We start from the raw sequence: 20,112 nt of genomic DNA on the forward strand, positions 1-20,112 counted from the left end.
TTGCCGTAAACATGTACACACGTTAGGAGCAATGATTGCTAATATATTCGTGTACATCTTACAAATATTCTATACGAAACAAAAACAGTGTGTATGTATACTATAGATTTCTATAGTATACATACAAAATGTTGCAGGAAATATTTGTATGTTAATAGTTAACATATGAATTTCATGGCTATCGTGCGTAGTGTTGCGTGTAGATGGCGTTTCTCTCGTATCGCCTAACCTCAAAATCCGTCATCCTCTTTCATACAAAAAATATTTTTGAGGGTTTATTTATCATGAATAATCAATAAATCATTAATAATAGAACGAAAGTAACTGAATATACCTAAGGAAGCATGCAAAGTGCCTTTGGAATGATATAATGTCAAAATTCAAAATTTTGTCAAAAGAATGATTACGATATGATGTTTAACACACTACTGAATTTTTCCAATAAATTTTGAACTAATAGTGATAAACTAGTTGATATATACCTTTTTGGAAATGCCAGAGGCTGCTGAATCAGTTGGAATCACACTCATTATTTTATCTCTAGAACTATCAGATCTGGTATTTAGACCCAAAAGGCAGATGAAAGACAAAATTTTTAATTTTGACATTATATCACTGTAAAGTTACGCAGCATTAATAAAATTCATACAAGTGTGTTTTCTAATAATTTTTATCTGATTACTTCATAAAGTCTATGAAAAATCGTAAAGGGCAGCCATATGTTAACTATTAACATACGTATTATTGGCTCAAATGTTAACAATTAACAAATATGTTTGCTGCAATGTTTCTTTTCTTTCAGTGCGTGTATAACATTACTTTCATGTGAATCTTGACCTAGTTCATTAAAACTTTTTCACGGTTGAAGCAATCATAAAAATAAAGCTATTTTAAAATCATGACGCTGCGGGTTCACGCATGTCGTACTTATCCTGCAGCGCATAATGTCATAACAAAGTTTAATAAACCCACTTGATCACGGTGATGCATTATGTTACGTAACGTTTTATTAACAACATTTCATGGGTATTATCTCATACCACTCGCCAGGCAATACCCGAGCAATAAAAATAATCAACTGCGCCCCTTAATTGCAAAAATAGAAGGAAAAAAACCAATCGACAGTCGATCGGCGTATTAAAATTCAATTCAGTAGATAAACGCGGATGAAAAACAAGAAGAAAACGCAGTCCACCTCAACCGAAAAAAGTATCAATATATCGGAGAAAAAAAGCTCGTGGTTTACGAGCAAAACGAGTGTGTGTGTGTGGGGGGGGGGGGGGATTTAGCCATAGAGCCCGAGCGCACGTCCCTCGAGCTTCTCTCCCGCCGGCGCTGCTGGCTCCACCAGCGACAGTAGTATACTGTGAGGCTCACGGCGGCGCACAGAGCGTTTCGGTATTGATCGAATCTCTTCGCAGGACGTCGCGACGCTCGAATGCGTGTGTTCCTGCCTGCCTGCTCGCCCGCCCTCCCCGATCGGCGGCGACCCTCCGACGACTGAGCCCGCGAGGCGAATCCTTGTCCCTTCCTGTACACAGACCGTGGGTATATGTATACCAGCGTTCGCAGGGCATTGTTTCTCGCGCTACCACCGCGCGTGCACGTGCGCACCTATCGACCAAAAAAAAGAAAGAAACATGCGGATGGTTATGGGCACACGTTAGTCCTGGATTTTAATTAGTTTTTTTGTTTTGGACTAAAACTGTGTGAATGTTCCGTTGCCTATATAATATCGAAGGCTCAAACTCCCATTGAAATGAGTTTTTTTAATCAGTTCTGATTGGTAGCGTTTCTGTTAAAGCTGGACCTTTTGTATGGACATTAAAGGGAACATGAATAGTGTATGAAAGCAGTAGGATTGAATGCAATTAAGATTGCTATTAAATCTCTAAAAACACCTCAGCAATGCGTAGAGCATTTTTTACCCATCATAGTTCTGATAAAAAAGAGACACCAGAAGCGTGTGTGCAGCCGTCAGAGGTGAAGAGGAGAGCGGTGGGACAGAACTCGCGCAGAGACATAGCAGCGCGAGCCGAGAGAGGTGCGTCGGTTTCGCTAAAACGTCGCGTTGCATAATTGCGGTGTGCGTGCATAGCGTTTGCGGCGTCGTCGGTGCGGCGGGGCTGAGCCCAGCTGGCCACCGCGTCGCTCGGATCAGCCGAGGCCCATCTGACCCGGAAGCCGCGTATTCGGGTTAAGTGCGCGCTTCCGGCAACAGAACGCGCGCATCGATCACTGTGGATCAGCTCGCACAACGTCCAGTCGTAGTCGAAAGTTTCTCGATGGAAATAGTTGTGTGTAACATTTTGACGTTGGATAGCAGTATAGATGGAATATGGCAAAGCTCAAATATTGGAATCTCTTTAGAACTTGTTATTATTTAACATGTTTCGTGTTTCTACATTGAGGAACTGATTATAAGTAGAATCAGATACATAGAATTCAAGACTTTTACTCGAAGAATTCATTTAAAAAAGAATCGAAACGTTTTATCGAAAAGTTATACTGCTCATTATGCACCATCAGCATCACGCCACGCGTTAAAGAACTCAACTATTCGTTAGATCTCAAGCTAAATCGCAACTAATTAGGGAACATCGACATAAGAAGCAAGAGAAATGTTTAAATACCAGAGCTCGCAGCTGTGTAATTCCGCGTAAACACTAGTCATTGCTTAAAAAAACAAAACAAGAGGAGCCGCAGCATTGCGTGTAATTACCAGTCCACTAAAGATGTCGACTCAGAAAGGGAAAAAGGAGAGCAACGACGCATTGTCTTATCCATTCAGAAATCCGCGCCTCTCTCTTTTTCTCTCTCCCGTGCGAGAGTTTCAAAAATAAATCGCACGCTACATAGCGGTAGCAGGTGTACATCAGCAGCGCGCGTGCAGCGCACGCAAGTTCACGACGCATAGCGTCTCCTTTAACGGGGCATCGTTTACTTTGGCCAGCCGAGCGTGGAACATGTATATACGCGCGCCGCTATGATGTGAGTGTATAGAAGTGCGCGCGCGCTCGCGAAACCCATAAATTGATCTGCTCCATGCGCGCACAAACTGCAGCGATGCAGACGCGCCGGCTTAATCGACTTTGAAAACGAGCACATCTTTTCCCCCTTTTTCATGTGGCGAGACTCTCGCCGTTTCCTCTCACGCTTGCGATGACTAATAAGAGAAAGTTCCCTCTATAATCGAGCTTAATTTCGTATTTGCACTGGTTAATTGAGCCGATTCGCGCCGGGAGTATTTTTAATTGCAAGGAAGTCTAAATTGTTGGAAATTTTATGCAGTTGTGCCTTTAACTTTGAAGTTTACGGAAGAGTGAAATTTTCAATCGCGCATGCCGGTCAAGTGTTTTACACGCTGCGAATGTTCGATATTTTCTAAAGCCATTTTACGTGTTGAACATTTTTTAAAAAACTCATTGCTGCAGAAGTCAACAAGTATATGATCCTATTATTCGATTTTATCCAACAATGTATCTACGGATCCTAGTAACTAAAAAATATTCTTTTTTTCTGGATATCAAAAAGATGCTGTAATGCCAATCCATAGTGTCCCAACAAACCATTCTATACAATATACAATAAACGTTTTTTTCCAAAACTCAATTCTTAATTATGGAAATTAACGAACAATGCATCGCAATTCAGAGCTGTTGAGTGTTCATTGTAATAAGCCTTATCAAAACCTTTTCGCATTTAATCTTAATTTCTTAATGACCAAAGACACGGCAAGTGTCTTTAAGATTGTTCAAATCCTGTATACTATATACGCCTACAGAAGCCTCTGAAGAGCTTGTAATTTGTATACGTGAGTGCTGCAATCCGGTTCTCTTTGAGTAAAATTTGCAATAAACTGTGTAGCAAAGTAAAATGTAAGTAAAAAAAGAGATTTTTAATAGGTACACAGCTAAGATAATCCTTGAGAGTATCAATGGCGTGCGTCCTTAATTACATGATAGCGTCTCACGAGCGTCATTATCACGAAACCACCACTTTAAACGAGGCTCTTAGCTCTCGCTCGCACACTCGCTGATACCGGTTGCCACGTTGATTTCCGCAGCCATTATAGGGCCTTAATAAGGATGGAAGAGTGGCTATAATCCGAGCGGGATTCGCGCGACTGGCCCACGCGCTTCATCGAACATTAACGCGTGGGCGCCACCTCGATCGACTCGACTCTCGGTCGAGTTGCTTGTACTAGACTCGAGACTGGTCGAATCTCGACCCTCTTTCCTTCTCCTCTGTTTCATCTCATGCTACAGTTTTTTGTTGGCAGCTTGTTGCTGTGATTCATATTCATTTTAGATTTAAAAAGTAAACGGCAAGTGACTCTGAATCATCTGGCTTCTTCGAATTATACAGATGTGCCGCCAAGAACACAGTGCGAGCTGAAGCTTAAAAAATATCACAACCTGGTATTATATTTTATCACGTGATTTTCTTCTGCGAAGTTTCTATAACTTGTGCGTTTTATGTCTCCATAGCGTGCGGCTTGATGTATCGGTGCAGTATATATAATCGATACTTCAGTTTATTATACCGAGAGGAGGATGCACTTTAAAAATGCATGAACGTCTGAAGGAAAAAGTTTCCTCTCTCGCTCCGGAGAAGGAGAAGACGAGATAAAGGAGAATCGATAGGTCAGCTTCTTCTTCATCGTGGGTATACATATACAATCTCCTCGCTTGCAGAGAGCGGGAGCTTTGAATTGCGCCTCGACTCGCGTCTCTAATTGGCTGGCCGGCTGCGCAGCTCTCTCTCTCTCTCTCTCTCTCAACTCCTCGAGGTCAGTCGGCTTGTAAAAACTCACCCTATACGCGCGCGATGGGAGCCCTTGGACTCATTGAACAAGTATACGAGAAAAACAAAAATTATAAACTCTTGCGGGATTTGTGTAAACTTATATAGATATGACTTAATTTGCTGTCCTTAAAAGCCAACTTAATTTAAAATGATGAGTTTTTGTTACTACTCGGCCGTAATAGAGTTAGGCATGGAGTTCAAAATACATAATATACATTATGTATTAATACCATGATCCGTTTGTATGAAGAAAGATTTAATGGAAAATGTGGTGATAAACCATTGAAGGGCTTGGCAGGATCGTACGCGAATCTCTTGTACAGAATTTACAACGTCATAATTCGCCACAATGACTGACAGAGTCGCGCGCGCCGCTCGGCTTGTTTATTTTTCACTCCCTCTTCCTTAAGAATTCTTTGGTGGATTACGTCAAGCGCTTCTCGTGCCTCGTGCATGTCAGAGTATATGCTTTACGAATATGTTCGCGCTGATCTCTTGGACTGTACAGTGTACATGTGTAGCCGTTCTGTATAGCCGACTTTGTTTTGTCGCATTTTAACGATGCACCATGTGATGCAATTCAAGAATATCTTTTACCATTGGCTCACTGAGTCATTCGCTTTTATATGTAGATACATTTGCGACTATATCGCATACTCTTTTGCCTCTGATAATAAACCTGAAGTGGAAATGGCGCGTGATATACTGTCGCGCGCTTCTAATTTATTTTACAGTTGTCGCCGAAAGGCATTTTTTCATTATGCAGGAGGAAATAACGGGTCGTCATTATTCGCCGGGTATGACTTCCGTTTTAGGTCGGAAGATTCTGCTTGATAAAAAGCTTATAGTCTTGTGGCTGTAAACTTATATTATATCTGGCTCGTTTCCCAATATCCTGGCTCGTTTTGCAATTATTATTATTATTATTATTATTCTATTTTTATCATTTGGCTAAAATTTTTGTATCAACGCTTTTCTACAAGTAAATCAGCATACAGTACAGTTGTTTTTTTATTAACGATTAAGGAAAGTTGTTTATTTTAATAGAGATTGTATATTTTGAAAAAGCAATCCGAAAACGTAATAAAACAAACTTTGGAAGGCTTACTCAGACATGAAATGATCCTCTATCTGTGTTCGTAAGCGCAGATTAGTTCGTCGAGGTAGCCTTTTTATCGAGAATTAAAAAGAGAGAAAGTATAAGAGAGAGAGAGAAAAAACGAGCGGCTTATAGGCTGGCGAGGAAAGTAATAGCCTTTATACACGAGGCACGTACAAATCGGATCAACGACTTGACCTGCGGCGATCGCCAGCCTTCGTGCAATCACCCTCAAAGCTTCGCTGTCACAATATTTCCTTTTTCGAAATATTGAAAAGGTCCAATTTTTTCTCACATTTTTATCTCGTATTATGTTTGGGCTCAACACTATCATATTGAGTCACGATAATGAAAATGCTGCATCTGGATTTGTAGCAATGCAAATTACTTTTAACGCAAAACGAAAGTCTGCTACAACCTACTATACTACTTTCCTTTATTATAACGTAATAGAAAGTATCTCTCACCGTATCTTTAATGAGCAAAAAAAAATCCAAGTAAAAACCGAGCCGTAGAAGAATCCGTAGGCGTTGGTCGTTGATAAAAATGAGCACGGAAGATAATGTAGAATATCGGCTGACCCCCTTATTTCCTCGGCCGTTTATTGTAACAAGATGCATTTATAGTTAAAGCTGGCGGCGTCATAGCCGCAGAAGCGGCAGCAGTAGCGCTCTTCTTTTTCTTCTCCCCTCTTTCGCTTTCTTCTTCCTCGTCGGCACAGAGCTTTTTATCGCGCCTGATGCAGCGGCAGCAGCAGCACGCTTTTTCCCTCCTTGCCGCGTTGATAACTCTAGCGCGTCGACAACATGCGGCTGTCGATCCCCGAGTCCGAGCACAATAGCCGAGGTGTTGATCGATTTGCTCGCTAGCGTAATTAAAGACCACTGCGAATTTCCGATTTTCTCCATCTCCCTTTTTGATTCACCAGCTGATCACACAAAATACTATCTCGTTATCCAAACGATTTTATTTTTAATATAATAGAAACGAAAGCTCACATTTCAAGCCTCAAACTTTCTCGTATCGCATGTGATACCGATTTCAAGTTATTCCAACTCGTGACTTCGCGGCTATATTTAAATACGAAATATTCGTGTGTAGTAACAGCGCTGTTCGTTTAAAAAAAGTGACTTCTTTGGGTTATTCGGAAAATCACCGCAGGGGGCTTCAATCGATTGTGACCTTGGAAAGACAGAGGGTGCAGAGCCTCGGCGCTCGGATGCACGAGAAACAAAAACTCGAGCATGCGAAGAAAGCGAGAGCTGCCCGCGCCTTTATTCGCCTAAGACTCGCGAGCTTCAAGAGGCCATTGTTAGTCGCTCTCTCAGACTTTTCGAGGGGATGAGTCAGTCGGGCGAGTACAAGTGCGGAGAGCAACGATACAGCATACCCATATGTATTTCTCGATGCACGCATACCACTGAAAGAAAGATCAAGGTACTATAACTCAAAAGGAGAGAGCACTTTGGCAAAAAAATAGTTACCGGTTCTCGGAAACGCAAGGTAGCCGGAGGCTTTTTAATAAAATGTCGTACAAAGTCGCTAAGAGAGCTAATGGCGCTAAGCGCGGCGGTGAGCATCAGCGAAACTTAGCACTCTCGCGGGCAAGAAAAGGCTGGCTTCCGCCCACAGCGGTGTACGCTCGCTCGCCAACGTAAAGAAGCGGGATAGGCTAAGAAGAAGAAGAATAATGAGGTGCTGCGCGGGGAGAAGTGAAAGAAACGCGAGATGAGCGAATATGCAGAACTACTGGCGCTCCACCACGTATTTCATACGAGCTTCAAGCGTCGGCGCGATCTCTGTGTGCGCGTTGCGCCACATCACTAGAGAGGAGAGAGTCGTTAGGTGCAGCTCGCGCGAAAAACTCGTTGCGAAATGCACATTTTCGCTCTCTCTTACACGTGCGCCGAGAGAAGCTGTGCTTGTTTGTATGTATACCGAGGAAAAGCAATGGACGCTGCAGATGTGTGGAAATATCGAGGCTATACCTCCGTATCGCGCATTCCCGCGCGAGCGAAAAAATTCCACGAATGAGTCATGCGGTCCCCTGCCGATCTGTCTCTTATGTAATTTGTCCGGGATGTGGTTTTTAGAGACGGCTCTTTTTGTTGTTGGTGGACTTGGAAGACTGCTATTGTTGCAGTCTTCGGATGGTTTGTATACTACGATCCGAACGAGAATTCGGAATCTTCTCGATCGGATCATGAATCTAGTTGGAATAAATATTTTACGAAGGAAAATCATAGCGGCGCAGAAGCATCATACATTTTCACGCCCCAGCGAGCTGTGAGAATTGTTTTGGCATTACAATGCTCGAAATATGAACGCCTGCATAAGGCCGACAATAGGTACCGTTACGGCAAGTGCTTTAACCGTTCGAAATTGATGCCGGCTATTCAACGCCTTTATTGTCGCTCTCGTCTGAGCTGCGCGCGAGCTTAGACCTAGAATATAGAGAGAGGCTCACGTACGTTTTTTTCAAAATCGTAATAGTCCCAATTGCGCGAGCTACTGTGAATGAACTACATCACCGTATAATATTTCAAGCTTCTATACGCTCATCGTCTCATCCCGCATCACGTGTTCTCTCGCGCTGATTTCACCACTAACCCGACTTCGCGCGCACTGCCTCGAATAAAGCGCTTCCGTCTCTGAATCACAGCAAAACTAGAAGAAAAAGAGGATATAACACGTATAAGCTCTGGATGGACGGAAATACATTCGCTGCCATTGTCGTCGTACGGCACTTTTTCAAGCGTGACCTTGCGGTACCTTCTGGCTGCAGCCGGTGTGTTGTATATAGACGTATACACGGCTCTTCGCTTCTACGGATCTATAATACACGCACCGCAACCGCGGCGAGTATAGAGCGACGTCGGTGAAACCGGCAAAGTGCCTGATATTCGCAGGGCTTGATTCTCTGATGCCTATGTGCATCGACGCGTGGATCGTCGACGTGTCCGTGTGTATGCATAATAGCGTCGCCTCGTGTCGATCTCTGTAATTGGGTTTTGATTTGTTGGCATAGCAGCACAGCGCAGTCTGCCGTTATATATAATTCACGAGAATCGTAAATATAACCGTGGGCTATGAAGTCCCAAGAGCGCCAGTCTAATCTTAGTTCCCGAAATCAAAAGTGAAATTCGAGGCAACTTCAAACAAGACCAGCTGCATCGGAGCGGTAAACTCTCCAAAATCACGTCCCTGATAATCGATCATCTTCGCTTCTCCGTACAATGCAGAAGGAGTAGACTCGATGAAATTGAAAAAGAATGGGACAAAACTAAAATAGAGCATCCGAGAGTGGCGGTGACAGATAGAGAAGAAGAAGCAACGGAGCGCGCTGCAGCCGGCATTGAAACGAAGCCACACACACACATCGCACAGTGTATACGAACGCTGCTGCCGGCGACGTCTCTCGGGGTCGCTAACCCGACGCCCGTCTTTCCACACACAGAGCAGTAGCAGCAATACGGCCCGTACTTTCGTCTTTCTCGCCTCTGCGTGTACTCCTGGCTTCCGCGATGAGCCTTTCTCTCTTTGCCCTTCCTCGCTGCGTCTCTTTCCGTTCCTCTCTCTCTCTCTCCTACACTCCCCTTGCTCTTCCCGCTTTTATTTTTTGCCCTGCGTTGTTCTCCCGTTCGCTCAACTGTACAACTTTTAAATCGAGAGGCGATACAGTGAGTAAATCGGATATCGATGCACGTCGCGAGGATGACGCAGCCGTTGTAGTTCTGTGCGATTAAACTTTGCTGGAAACAACTCTTCACGCGATGGGAAAGGCAAATACACACAGGCACACAGGCAGTTTTCAATTAGCTATTCTCAACGCTTATCGCGCTCGCTCTTATTTTCTTCGCTGATTAATCGGAAAAATTCGCACGCTCGCTTTATTAATCAGGTGACCCTGTTTCATCGCCTCTTTCCCGGCTGCCGCAACGACGCTGCATATAATGAGCGAAGCGTAATTCGCGCAGCAGGTGTGTAATTCATAAGCCGATCGAGCGTGCTCTCGAAAGCGAAACTGTCTTTTGTTTTCGTGCATACGCTCTCGCTCGATAAACTGTGACAAAATTAAAACGATGCAGTAAACGTCTTTCTCGAGCACCAGCCAATATGCGGTTTCATCTTCGTCTTCCGACGACGCATAACCATATAACGCGAAAGCCCGATTACGCGGATCCGGCGTTCGACCCACAGCCGCTGCTATGGGTGTGTGTTTGTGTGGGTGACGCGAGTTAGATATTGGGAGGAGGAAGGCGGCCGGCGGTCGTTTATGCTTTCCGTGCGCAGAGCATACACGTCGGTTCATACGGGAAATTATCCGTCTGGGCTAATAATAAACCGTACAGCGCGCTCGCTCTCGCGATGCCACGCCTACGTAGGCCGCTGACTCCGCGAGAGCGCGCGAAACTATACTCCCGCTCTTTTCGATGTGTATGTGGATTCTCTGCCGCGCCACACGCTCTTTTTACGCTGTTTACACGCGTAAATGCACTGGATCGTCTCTGTCTCTCTTCTCCTCGTGTGCGCGCGCGTCAGTATGCCGTAATTACGTGCGAAGTGTAACGATGACACTACTTTTTTTCTGTTTACGCAAGGCTGACAACGGCGTTATTACGAGGCGATGATCGCGTCCAATTACACACGGGTGTGCGCTATTGTGCTGCACTGGATTTTTATTCGGATTCCGCTGCGGCTCGAATAACTCCCTCTATAGTTTGAAAATTCAATGCGGCTTTTTGCTCGATCAGTGCGTATAAGTAACCGAGAGCACTCGGAGTTTGCGCTCAAACTCGAGGACAACAGCTCCTTTGTGCTCGGCGCGTTGGTCCGCGGAGTGACTTCTCTTGGCGTAGGTAAACTCGTATCTTCATGAATGCAATTTGCTGAGAGAGCTGAGGCCTCTCGAGAAAGGGAGATTGACAGTTTGCCAGAAAGCCCGTTAGTTTTGCGAAACGGCAGAGGAATACGAAGGTTCAAGTGCAACGCGCGATATCATGCTCCCTGATTGTGAATCGAAGCTATGTATAACGAAACTACCAATGAGGAGGGACGACGCGGATAAAATTAGACTGACTAAAATCGCGATCTCCATGCGCTGAACGCAGTTAATGTAATACGTAATATAGGCCGAGCGAATCTTCAATACATGCATTGCAAGTTATTATAACCCTCGCGTGTATTAGCATGAGAAGATCGTTTGGAAATGCAAATCCGACCATTTAAAAACAGAGTCGGGCTAAAGAGAGACGTCAGCCAGACGCGAGCAAGTATGCGTTTACGTGCTGGCGGCAGCGGCAGAGAGGAAGGAAAAGGAGTGTAGGCTCGAGAGAGATAACCCGGGAGTCACGCGAATTACGCCGATTGAGAGGGAGAGCGCTGAATGGCAAATCGTGATCGGCCTCCTCCTCCTTCTCTCTCTCTCTTTCTCTCTCTCTCTCTCTCTCTCTCTCTCTCTCATTCTGCCACGTGACTCTCCGAGATTGCTCTGAATTAAACGCGATAGCTTCGGCTCTCTCGAGACGTAATTTTAGGACTGACGGATTCCTGCGCCTATCGCGCGAGCAAACAGAAGCAACCTGTAATTCTTCCAACGCCGAACGGAGACTTATGGCGTAATCGACTTTATTCAGTAGCTTCTATACAATGTCTTTGTACACGATTATTCTACTTGTATCATCATATACAGAGAAAAACGAAGAAGTTTAGAAGCACACAGCTGCGCTCAATAATTCATGCGCGGGGCATAAAATAAAGATCCATCGTCGAGCCTCTGTTTATCCAGGCTCGTTTTCTTATCGCTCTCCCGCCCGTAAAAGCTCGCAACAACAACGAGCGCCTCCGCCCACGTACATGAATATGCGAAAATCTCTCTCTCTCTCTCTCTCTCTCTCTCTCTCTCTCTCTCTCTCTCTCTCGAGGAGGCTATACTCAGCCGCGTTAATTAGAAAGTCAGATTGAAGGAGAGCTGCACGCGAGCCTAGCCGATCGCCACCTATATCTTCGAGCCTCAACTTTTTGCTGCTATTCTCTTCGTTTCGCGCCTCGTCGTCACACTGTACACGCTTGTACATTCAAATTGATTAGCGAGCGCGCTTCTTCTTCTTATTCTCTCTCGCGTACACTCCCTGTGTGACCAGCAGTGGGTCAATCGGCGGCAGAAGTAGGTATGATGCAACGGCTGGTGTGTGCACACTTGTAACGTGCTTTTTGCCGGCCGCAAAAGCGCTTATCTCTCGCGTTCTCCCAGTCACACCGCGGAGCTTTTCGAGGTCGAAACGCGATCGCGTCAGTCACGGTTCGAGCTATTGGGAAGGAGAAAAAAAACCGAGAAGAAGACGCGAGTCGTTCTATTTTCTTCTACGGCTTACTGGCTCGCCAGAGACTGTAATCCCGGGTCTTCTTCGCACCTCGGCTAACCTACTAATGGTTCAGTTCGGTTCGGACACGATCATCGCGTGTACCTCGTCGGAAGTGATATCGGACCGTCGAATAAACAGTCCAGCAGAGCGAAAAACGCGAATTCGTGAGTCGCGAGCAAAGAGCGACTGGAACGAGCGCACACGTCAATTTATTTTGCCGCTGTTTTACGTAACGCCCGCGTCTCGCTCTCTCGGTGCTTTCTGTCAGTGCACGAACGGGGAGAAACTGCAGTCGTCGAAGATGGAACGTCGAGCTCGTATAAAGCTATATTATAGCGACACGGCGGCCGCCTGACGAGCGTTCGGTGATAATTTCGGAGTAAATGGGACCCAGGTGCTGCAGCTCTCATTGCAGCTGGTCGCCGCGCCGCGACGTGTGTTATAAGTCTCGTTTTCTGTGTCACTGATCGCGTACGTCCATATGTGCGACTCGCGATTGATCGTCGTCTTAATGTTTACGGACAGTTTATGTACATCGTTTTGTTAGCGTGTTATTGTTTACTTTGAGTTTGCTGTGTTGGATTATAGTTTATTTTTCGTTCGCGTTGTTTTAGACACCTGTTATGTAAAGTGTTCAGGTTAATGAGTCAATCTGGCTTTTGTGCTTAATATATACTAACTAGCGTTAATTCGTTTATACAAGAATTCGATTATGGCTATGTTACATTTAACGTTGATCGCCAACGTCATTAATAAGGCGCTCATCACTACTATATCGAGTAGAGTCGACCTGGTAAGTCTGAATCGAAATTTTGGGTTTAGGTGCTGGGTTGTGTAATCCAAAGACTTGGCAGAAAAGCGATGAAACCTCTAGCATTCTTCTAAACGTCAAACTTTAGTGACTGATCTGAATATCTATCACCCAAACTTTCGTGTTTCTCGATTTTTCTCACTGACATTAGCTGTTGAAAAATACCTGGTTAAATCGAGTTAGTCACCTGTTGATTCTCCTTTTAAATCTACGAATTACACGATTCAATAGCTATAAACAAAAGATCGAGCATTTACTCTGAGAAGTAAATATACTGAAGTCTTTTTTATGAGATTCCGAGTATTCGATAAGGAAAATTGCGTTTATTTTAAAAAAGCTCATTTTCTCTGCTCATTGCATCGCAATGAAACAAATCAAAGAAGCCTTGTCCATATAACCAGTGCCCGCTAATAATAAATCGATCATAAGCATTAGTCCCGTAATAATGCACGTAAGATGCCTGCATAATGCATCGACGCTGTTAACTTACATAATATCCTCCTGCCGAGATGATGCATACAATCGCACCGGCGCACACACGACCAAACAAAGTCCGTAATAAAATTCCGATTCCGCGGCGTTATCTCTGCCGGTCTCTCGGAACATCATCCGCGCGCGGGCGAGAGATACAGATAAGAGACCATTATCGACCTGAGGCAACTCCAGAAAAAGAGCTCGCACGTATACTAACGTCGGTTTCTCCTTTTATTTTTTGCTTGCAGACAGTTCTAGAGGACGGCAACAACGACGATAAAATGGCCGACACGAGTCAACAGCAGCAGGAGGCGCCGGAACCACCTCAGACCAATGGCGCCGTCGACGGACTCACAGAGGAGGAGAAGAGCAAAATAAGGCCCGCGGATATTGACGCTGTGAGTAGACGTAGGACAACACTCGTATGTATGCACTCTTCTGGCACCACATCCTCCTTCACTTGTTGATACTATGACGACTAGGCTTTGCAGAGTGTTATTTTTGTTTCGCGAGTGACGTGTACTTTCGATCGGAGGATAACCACCGGTTATTCCGCGCAGACAGCTTGCAATCAATGCGGTGCATATAGCTGTGTTTGTTTTACGCCCGATAGTGCCTTTCTGTATAATATATTTATAGTCTCTGACCTTAAACTAGGTTGGATATTGGAGGGAAGCCAAAAACGACGAAGCTTGCAACATTTTTTCCATCGTCGATTTTTTGTTACGAAAAATCTTGGTTTAACGATACCCGTCTTTTTCTTCTTGAAGAAAGCGTCAAGCTGCGTTAATAATAATGGTGAATGAACGTTTGCAGGACATGAGGGAAATGGAAAGGAGAAAGCGCGTCGAGATGATGATGAACTCACGGCTATTCAGGGAAGAGCTCGAACGTATCATAGAAACACAAATGAAGGATGGCGCTGGTCCTTCTGGACTGTTGCAGCAGATCTCTGAAATGATGGGACCTCAAGGAGCTCGTTTCAATGCCAATGCGTTCAGAAGTAAGTGATTGTCACATTGTTGTCGGTCATAACTTATTCACTGCAAGCACAGAATTTTCCTCCTGGATTTTAAAGTGTGGTAATGGTTTGGGTTTTTACTATTCAAACTCATTAAATAATCGAAAGAAACACAACTTGCGCGTTAATACTTTGATAGAAGTCTATATTTACGCTTTTAACATACACCAGTAACTTATTATTTATGCGACTAAATATTAAAGTACGTACACTCGTGTCTAGTAAATTATACAGAATATTCATTAAATTTTAATTTTTCAGACTCGAATTGCGTCGTCCCGATAAACGACATACGTGGAGTGGAGAGCATGGGCTATGCCAAGGGCGAAAAATTGCTTCGATGCAAGCTCGCCGCAGTCTTCCGGCTGCTAGACTTGTACGGCTGGACGCAAGGTGTCGGCGGCATGATTACTGCGCGACTCAACCAGGACCAAGAGCACTTCCTTGTCAATCCCTACGGACTTCTCTATCATGAGACCACTGCCTCGAGTCTCGTCAAGGCTGACATGCAGGGCGGCATCGTCGAGCAGGGCACGACGAATTTTGGCGTACACATCGCCAGCTATCAACTACACTCGACAATCCATGCAGCGCGACCCGACATCAAGTGCATCGTACACATTGCGACGCCCTCCGTCACAGCCGTGAGTGTGCTAAACCTACTTGAATGCAGTGTTGCTGTATACGCAATGTGAAAATATTGTGTTATTGATCGATGCTTGAATCCTTGTTTACACGAAACATTCTATCTTACAGATATCGGCAACGAAAAGTGGTATTTTACCTCTTGGTCAAGAAAGTATCGTGATCGGTGAGGTTAGCACCCATCATTACATCAGTGGCGCCAATTTGGATCCGGAGGAGCGTGAAAAGCTAGCCCGAAACTTCGGTCCCATTAACAAGGTGATGCTGCTGACGAATCGCGGTGCGTTGTGCTGTGGTGAAACTGTTGAGGAAGCCTTCTATAATGTCTACAACACGGTGCTGGCCTGCGAGACGCAGCTCAAACTGATGCCTTTGGGTGTCGATAATCTTAGTCTGATATCAGATGAGACACGAAAGGCTATCTATGAGGCCTCGCGAAAGGCTCCAGTACCGCAACAAAGCAGTGTGGCTGAACCTTCGCCTCTCGCCGAGAAGCTTGAGAAGCGCTGGCGCATCGGTGGCACGGAATTCGAGGCCCTAATGCGCATGCTCGACAACGCAGTGAGTATTTAATTTTAGTGGTATAGGTGTGTCAGATGTAATCAAAATTCAGACCGTTCATGATGGAAAAAATAATAGAGAGCCTTTTAGAAAATATAGTCCAATGACACTTTAATATTAGTCTTGTGGAAAATTAATAATGTTTTTATTTTACACATTTTCTCGTGATTATTTAGAATTAAAAAAAATTGAAAATAGTAATTAATCCATGATTTTTTTAACAGGGCTTCCGCACTGGATACATCTATAGACATCCTTTAGTCAAAAGCGAACCTCCTAGGCCAAGAAATGACGTTGAAGTACCGCCAGCTGTTTCTTCTCTTGGTTATCTGCTCGAGGAAGAGGAATTATATAAACAAGGGTAAGCTGGCGCACAATTTCGTATCTCGTTATTTACTTATTTTTCTTTCTAATTATTCAACTTAGTTGATTTTACGCAATGAAGAATAAACATCGAAATAAAACATGAATTTATGTTTCAGCTTGTGGAAGGGTGGACGCAAAGGAACTGATAGAACGCGTTGGCTTAATTCACCAAATGTTTACCAGAAAGTAGAAATCCTGGAGACTGGCACACCAGACCCAAAGAAGATTACTAAGGTAGAAGTCATAACTTTCGAAGATAAGACCGATTAATTTTTTTTTTAATCGAAAATACTTTTTATTATTTTTACTCGCATAAACGTAATATAAACAAAAAATAACTCAACTGTCATGACGCTTAAAAAGTAGTTAACTATGTTTATCGGCGTTGCTTTTAATATAGAATTTATGAATGAATTTATAAAGATCAAATTATAAGAGTATGATATGATATATATGATATATATATATATATATATATATATATAGACGTTATTATGATGAAATTTAAGAAATGATATTAACGATCGACGAATCATTGTTCTCTGCTTCGATGCTCTTTGAGCTTGCTTCGAATTTTATAGAAACTCTTCGGGCATTCCAAGTAATGCATTCCATTTTTAATTATTCTATATCTTCTCGCCTTATCTGTTAAGTAGTTTTGATGTTTTTAAATGTTGTGCAATTTAACAGTGCCGTTAATGATCAAAGCGCTGAAACTCATAAGATAGCCTAGTTCCTCAGCACAGTGCTGGTAACAACTCACACACACACACACACACACACACACATATATATATGTATATATATATATATATATTGTGTTTGTATTTTAGCGTGAAAAGTAATGTCTATTGTAGCTTTTCAATATTTCAATAAAAGCAAATACTGCTCAATCGTCATCACAAAACTACTTCAGTATTCTCCCAATCAATCACTAGTATAATTTAGATTCTTAGAGTATTAGAGCATGAAATAGTCTCTTACTATACTTCTAAAAATATCTCTTCAAAAAAATGTGTGCCTGTTGGTCATCATCAAAGCTTTCGGTGGCCTCGGCATCAAACATCCACTGCATCCACAAAACCAGATTCGTCGACTAAAATGACAATAAATATTATATTCTTAAAAAATGAATACCATGGAACGCATTCCGAAGTTCATAAAGAAATAGGAACAATTTAAACATCGACGAAACGGCTCAATAAGCTTTATTGGAGACTAGCAGGCACACAGCTCGCGTTGACAGAGTGGCCAAAAATTAGTTGTGATTGTATTGCGATGATATTGGAAGAGTTTTTGTACTTCATAATGAGACTGAAGTCAAAATTAAAATACTAATAATTTACGTGGTCGGGCCGTCTATAATGCTCTGGTTTTGTGCGCAGTGGGTGTCCGATGGCTCGCCGACACACAGCAGCACACCAGTCAAGATTGATGGCGCACTCCAGTTTGTACCGAAAAATACTAATCCAAAAGAATTCAAGCAACTTCAACAACAGGTTCGTGCGTCTTTTTGTATATTCAAAACGGTGTAAAAATACAGATTTTTATTAAATATTGCTATTTGTAGATAAAAGATTACCGACGAGCTGACAAAATTTCCGCTGGTCCACAATCACATATTCTGGAAGGTGTGACGTGGGAGGAAGCGAAAAAGATGCAGGTGAGTTTTTAACTACTACATTTTTATTACAAGAGACAGTCTATAAAAATTATTAGCTGTTGTAATATTTTGTTGCATTTATTATATTATCTCTGTTTATATATTCATTTAAAAGATGACAAATGTTGAGTATATAATGAATTTGTTAAAAAACATGAAGCTTAAAGTAGACTATGAATTAATAATGCCTTAATATTTAAAGGATGCAACAATAAGTGGCACTGGTGAACAAGTTGTTCTTGTTGGAGCTGCTAGCAAAGGTATTATCCAGAGAGGTTTTCAACATAACGCAATGGTGTACAAAACTCCATATGCAAAGAATCCCTTCGATGCAGTTACCGATCAAGAGTTGGATCAATACAAGAAAGAAATTGAACGTAAAACTAAAGGAGATCCTTGTATGTATTAGAATATATTTCATAAATATATAATTTTAAAGTCTATTTGATATTTTTTTACTTAAATCATATAATTTTATTAGGAATATATTTATATCAAATGTATCCTCAACTTTCTAGATGATGAATCGCAATCGGAATCTGAGGCACTTTCATCCTTTAATATAAGTCGCGCCACCCATGAATCCAGCACTGCCAAAAGTCCAATTCAATCTCCAGTTTCTGTAACCTCAGAGACAGAAGAAGAAAGCAGAGACGGTAAAGAAATATTTGCTTAATCTTCGTTTATGTTTACTGGCCAACCTTAATTCCAATAAATACATGCATTATTTTTATTCTAATAGAGCCAAAAGTATTACGGATAGAAACCAAACAAGTGCCTGCACCGAGTCAACCAGAAGTTGTGCTAAGTGATGGTAAGTAGAAGTGTTGTATATCATAATCGTTCTAAAAACGATTTTATGGTGATTTGTTTTAACAATCTTTAAACTTCGGGTTGTATTATTCTATGCGCTATTATCCACTTGAGGTAATGTCGAATAGTTTCAATATTTAAAAGTTACGGTGCATGAAAATTTATGCATGAGCATGAAAAATTTGTGACGCAGAACGATCAGTCAAAATTTCGGTGGCGGGGAATTCAGTTGCACGGCGGGAGGATGTAAAGTCAGAGCACTCAAAAGCTCAGCGTGCAACAAACGTTAAAACAGGTGAGATTTGGATATCACCGAAATCAATGAAACCGCACCCCCAATTGTATTATACGCAAATGATACATATAAGTTGTATGCTATTTGTGTTTTCTTAATCACTAGTCAGTTAAAAATATCGTCGGCATAGTTGTATTTGATTTTAATTTTAATCCTCGTACTTTATTTTTATTTAACCGAACTAACAGTTAGTTTAAAAAACTTGTTTTTTTTTTATTCTTAAATATTCGATTTTTTTTAACATTCTTAGATAAAATATGTAGCTTATCATTATTTATTATTTTACATTACTCATTTACAAATAATGTATACGTTATTGTAGTTAATATGAAACTTTGAACTTTATTAAATACACTCCGATGATCTTGTCTTGACAGTGTCTTTTTTTATCTATGAATGTACCACATACTATAATGTCATTTTAAATTCAATTCATGTGACACAGTGAATGCTGATTTTCTCAATGAGCAACGTCGCTCCGAGATGTTGACCCGTAGGAATGCCAACGGACGAGGTAAGTTCTGTGGACTTTCATTCCACAGAACTAAAAACTGCTTATGATCTTTGCTTTCGGATGCTAAAATTGGCTCCTCCCAATGTGTAATCCTTGCTGACCTTAACAGTTGCTTCAATAAATATAATATTTTTTTTATGGCACTCGCACCTCTTGCTATTGGACACACATTCCTTGTCACGCATTCATTTGCTTTGCATTACCTGTCATTCATCAAAGTTTCAGGATAATTTTATACTTTTAATATCTTGAATATTTTCATACTGCTACCTTAATATTCCTTATCCTGTTGTTATTCACAATCGTAAAAACATAATACAGATTGCACATTATTAACTAAGCAATATCTCATAAAAAATCGGTCAAGCTTTATGCCTTATTTTAAATTAATTAAATATTTTTAACTTATGTTTGCTGTTATTCGTATGGCAAGAATGTTTTATTAATGCATTCGAAAATATATCCAATCTTTTCATGAGTGATATACGTGTTTAGTGATATTTACAATAAAAAATAAGTTAGAAAAATAATCTTCAAACAATGCTTTGAACAATTGCTAAGTGTTTAAAAAATTTTTAATATTCAATTATGAAATTAAAATTAGAAAAAGTTTTTAGATGTACATGCAAATTTGTATCAATATGAAGATGATTGCTGAAAATACTAGCATTTATAG

At 42.0% G+C, this 20,112-nt stretch overlaps 1 protein-coding gene across 27 annotated transcripts in view; it reads left to right on the plus strand.

The window, feature by feature from the left end:
• Positions 1-20,112, plus strand: part of LOC100120196 (protein hu-li tai shao) — a 42,247-nt gene that overhangs the window by 13,155 nt on the left and 8,980 nt on the right. For 13 of the 27 annotated variants that reach the window (XM_032597649.1, XM_032597651.1, XM_032597647.1 and 10 more), the window contains 11 exons: positions 13,807-13,956; positions 14,375-14,561; positions 14,841-15,223; positions 15,336-15,785; positions 16,010-16,146; positions 16,268-16,385; positions 17,537-17,650; positions 17,722-17,814; positions 18,017-18,212; positions 18,333-18,470; positions 18,557-18,628. In XM_032597649.1, coding sequence (XP_032453540.1) covers positions 13,840-13,956; positions 14,375-14,561; positions 14,841-15,223; positions 15,336-15,785; positions 16,010-16,146; positions 16,268-16,385; positions 17,537-17,650; positions 17,722-17,814; positions 18,017-18,212; positions 18,333-18,470; positions 18,557-18,628 — 2,005 coding nt within the window. In that variant the 5' untranslated portion in view covers positions 13,807-13,839. Of the gene's footprint in view, positions 1-12,164; positions 13,067-13,806; positions 13,957-14,374; positions 14,562-14,840; positions 15,224-15,335; positions 15,786-16,009; positions 16,147-16,267; positions 16,386-17,536; positions 17,651-17,721; positions 17,815-18,016; positions 18,213-18,332; positions 18,471-18,556; positions 18,629-18,820; positions 18,923-19,367; positions 19,437-20,112 lie in introns of those variants that run through there. The other 14 variants (XM_032597665.1, XM_032597668.1, XM_032597666.1 and 11 more) reach the window with 5 other exon arrangements.

Source organism: Nasonia vitripennis, chromosome 2 (genome assembly GCF_009193385.2).
Source record: "Nasonia vitripennis strain AsymCx chromosome 2, Nvit_psr_1.1, whole genome shotgun sequence".
NCBI classification, from domain to species: Eukaryota; Metazoa; Arthropoda; class Insecta; order Hymenoptera; family Pteromalidae; genus Nasonia; species Nasonia vitripennis.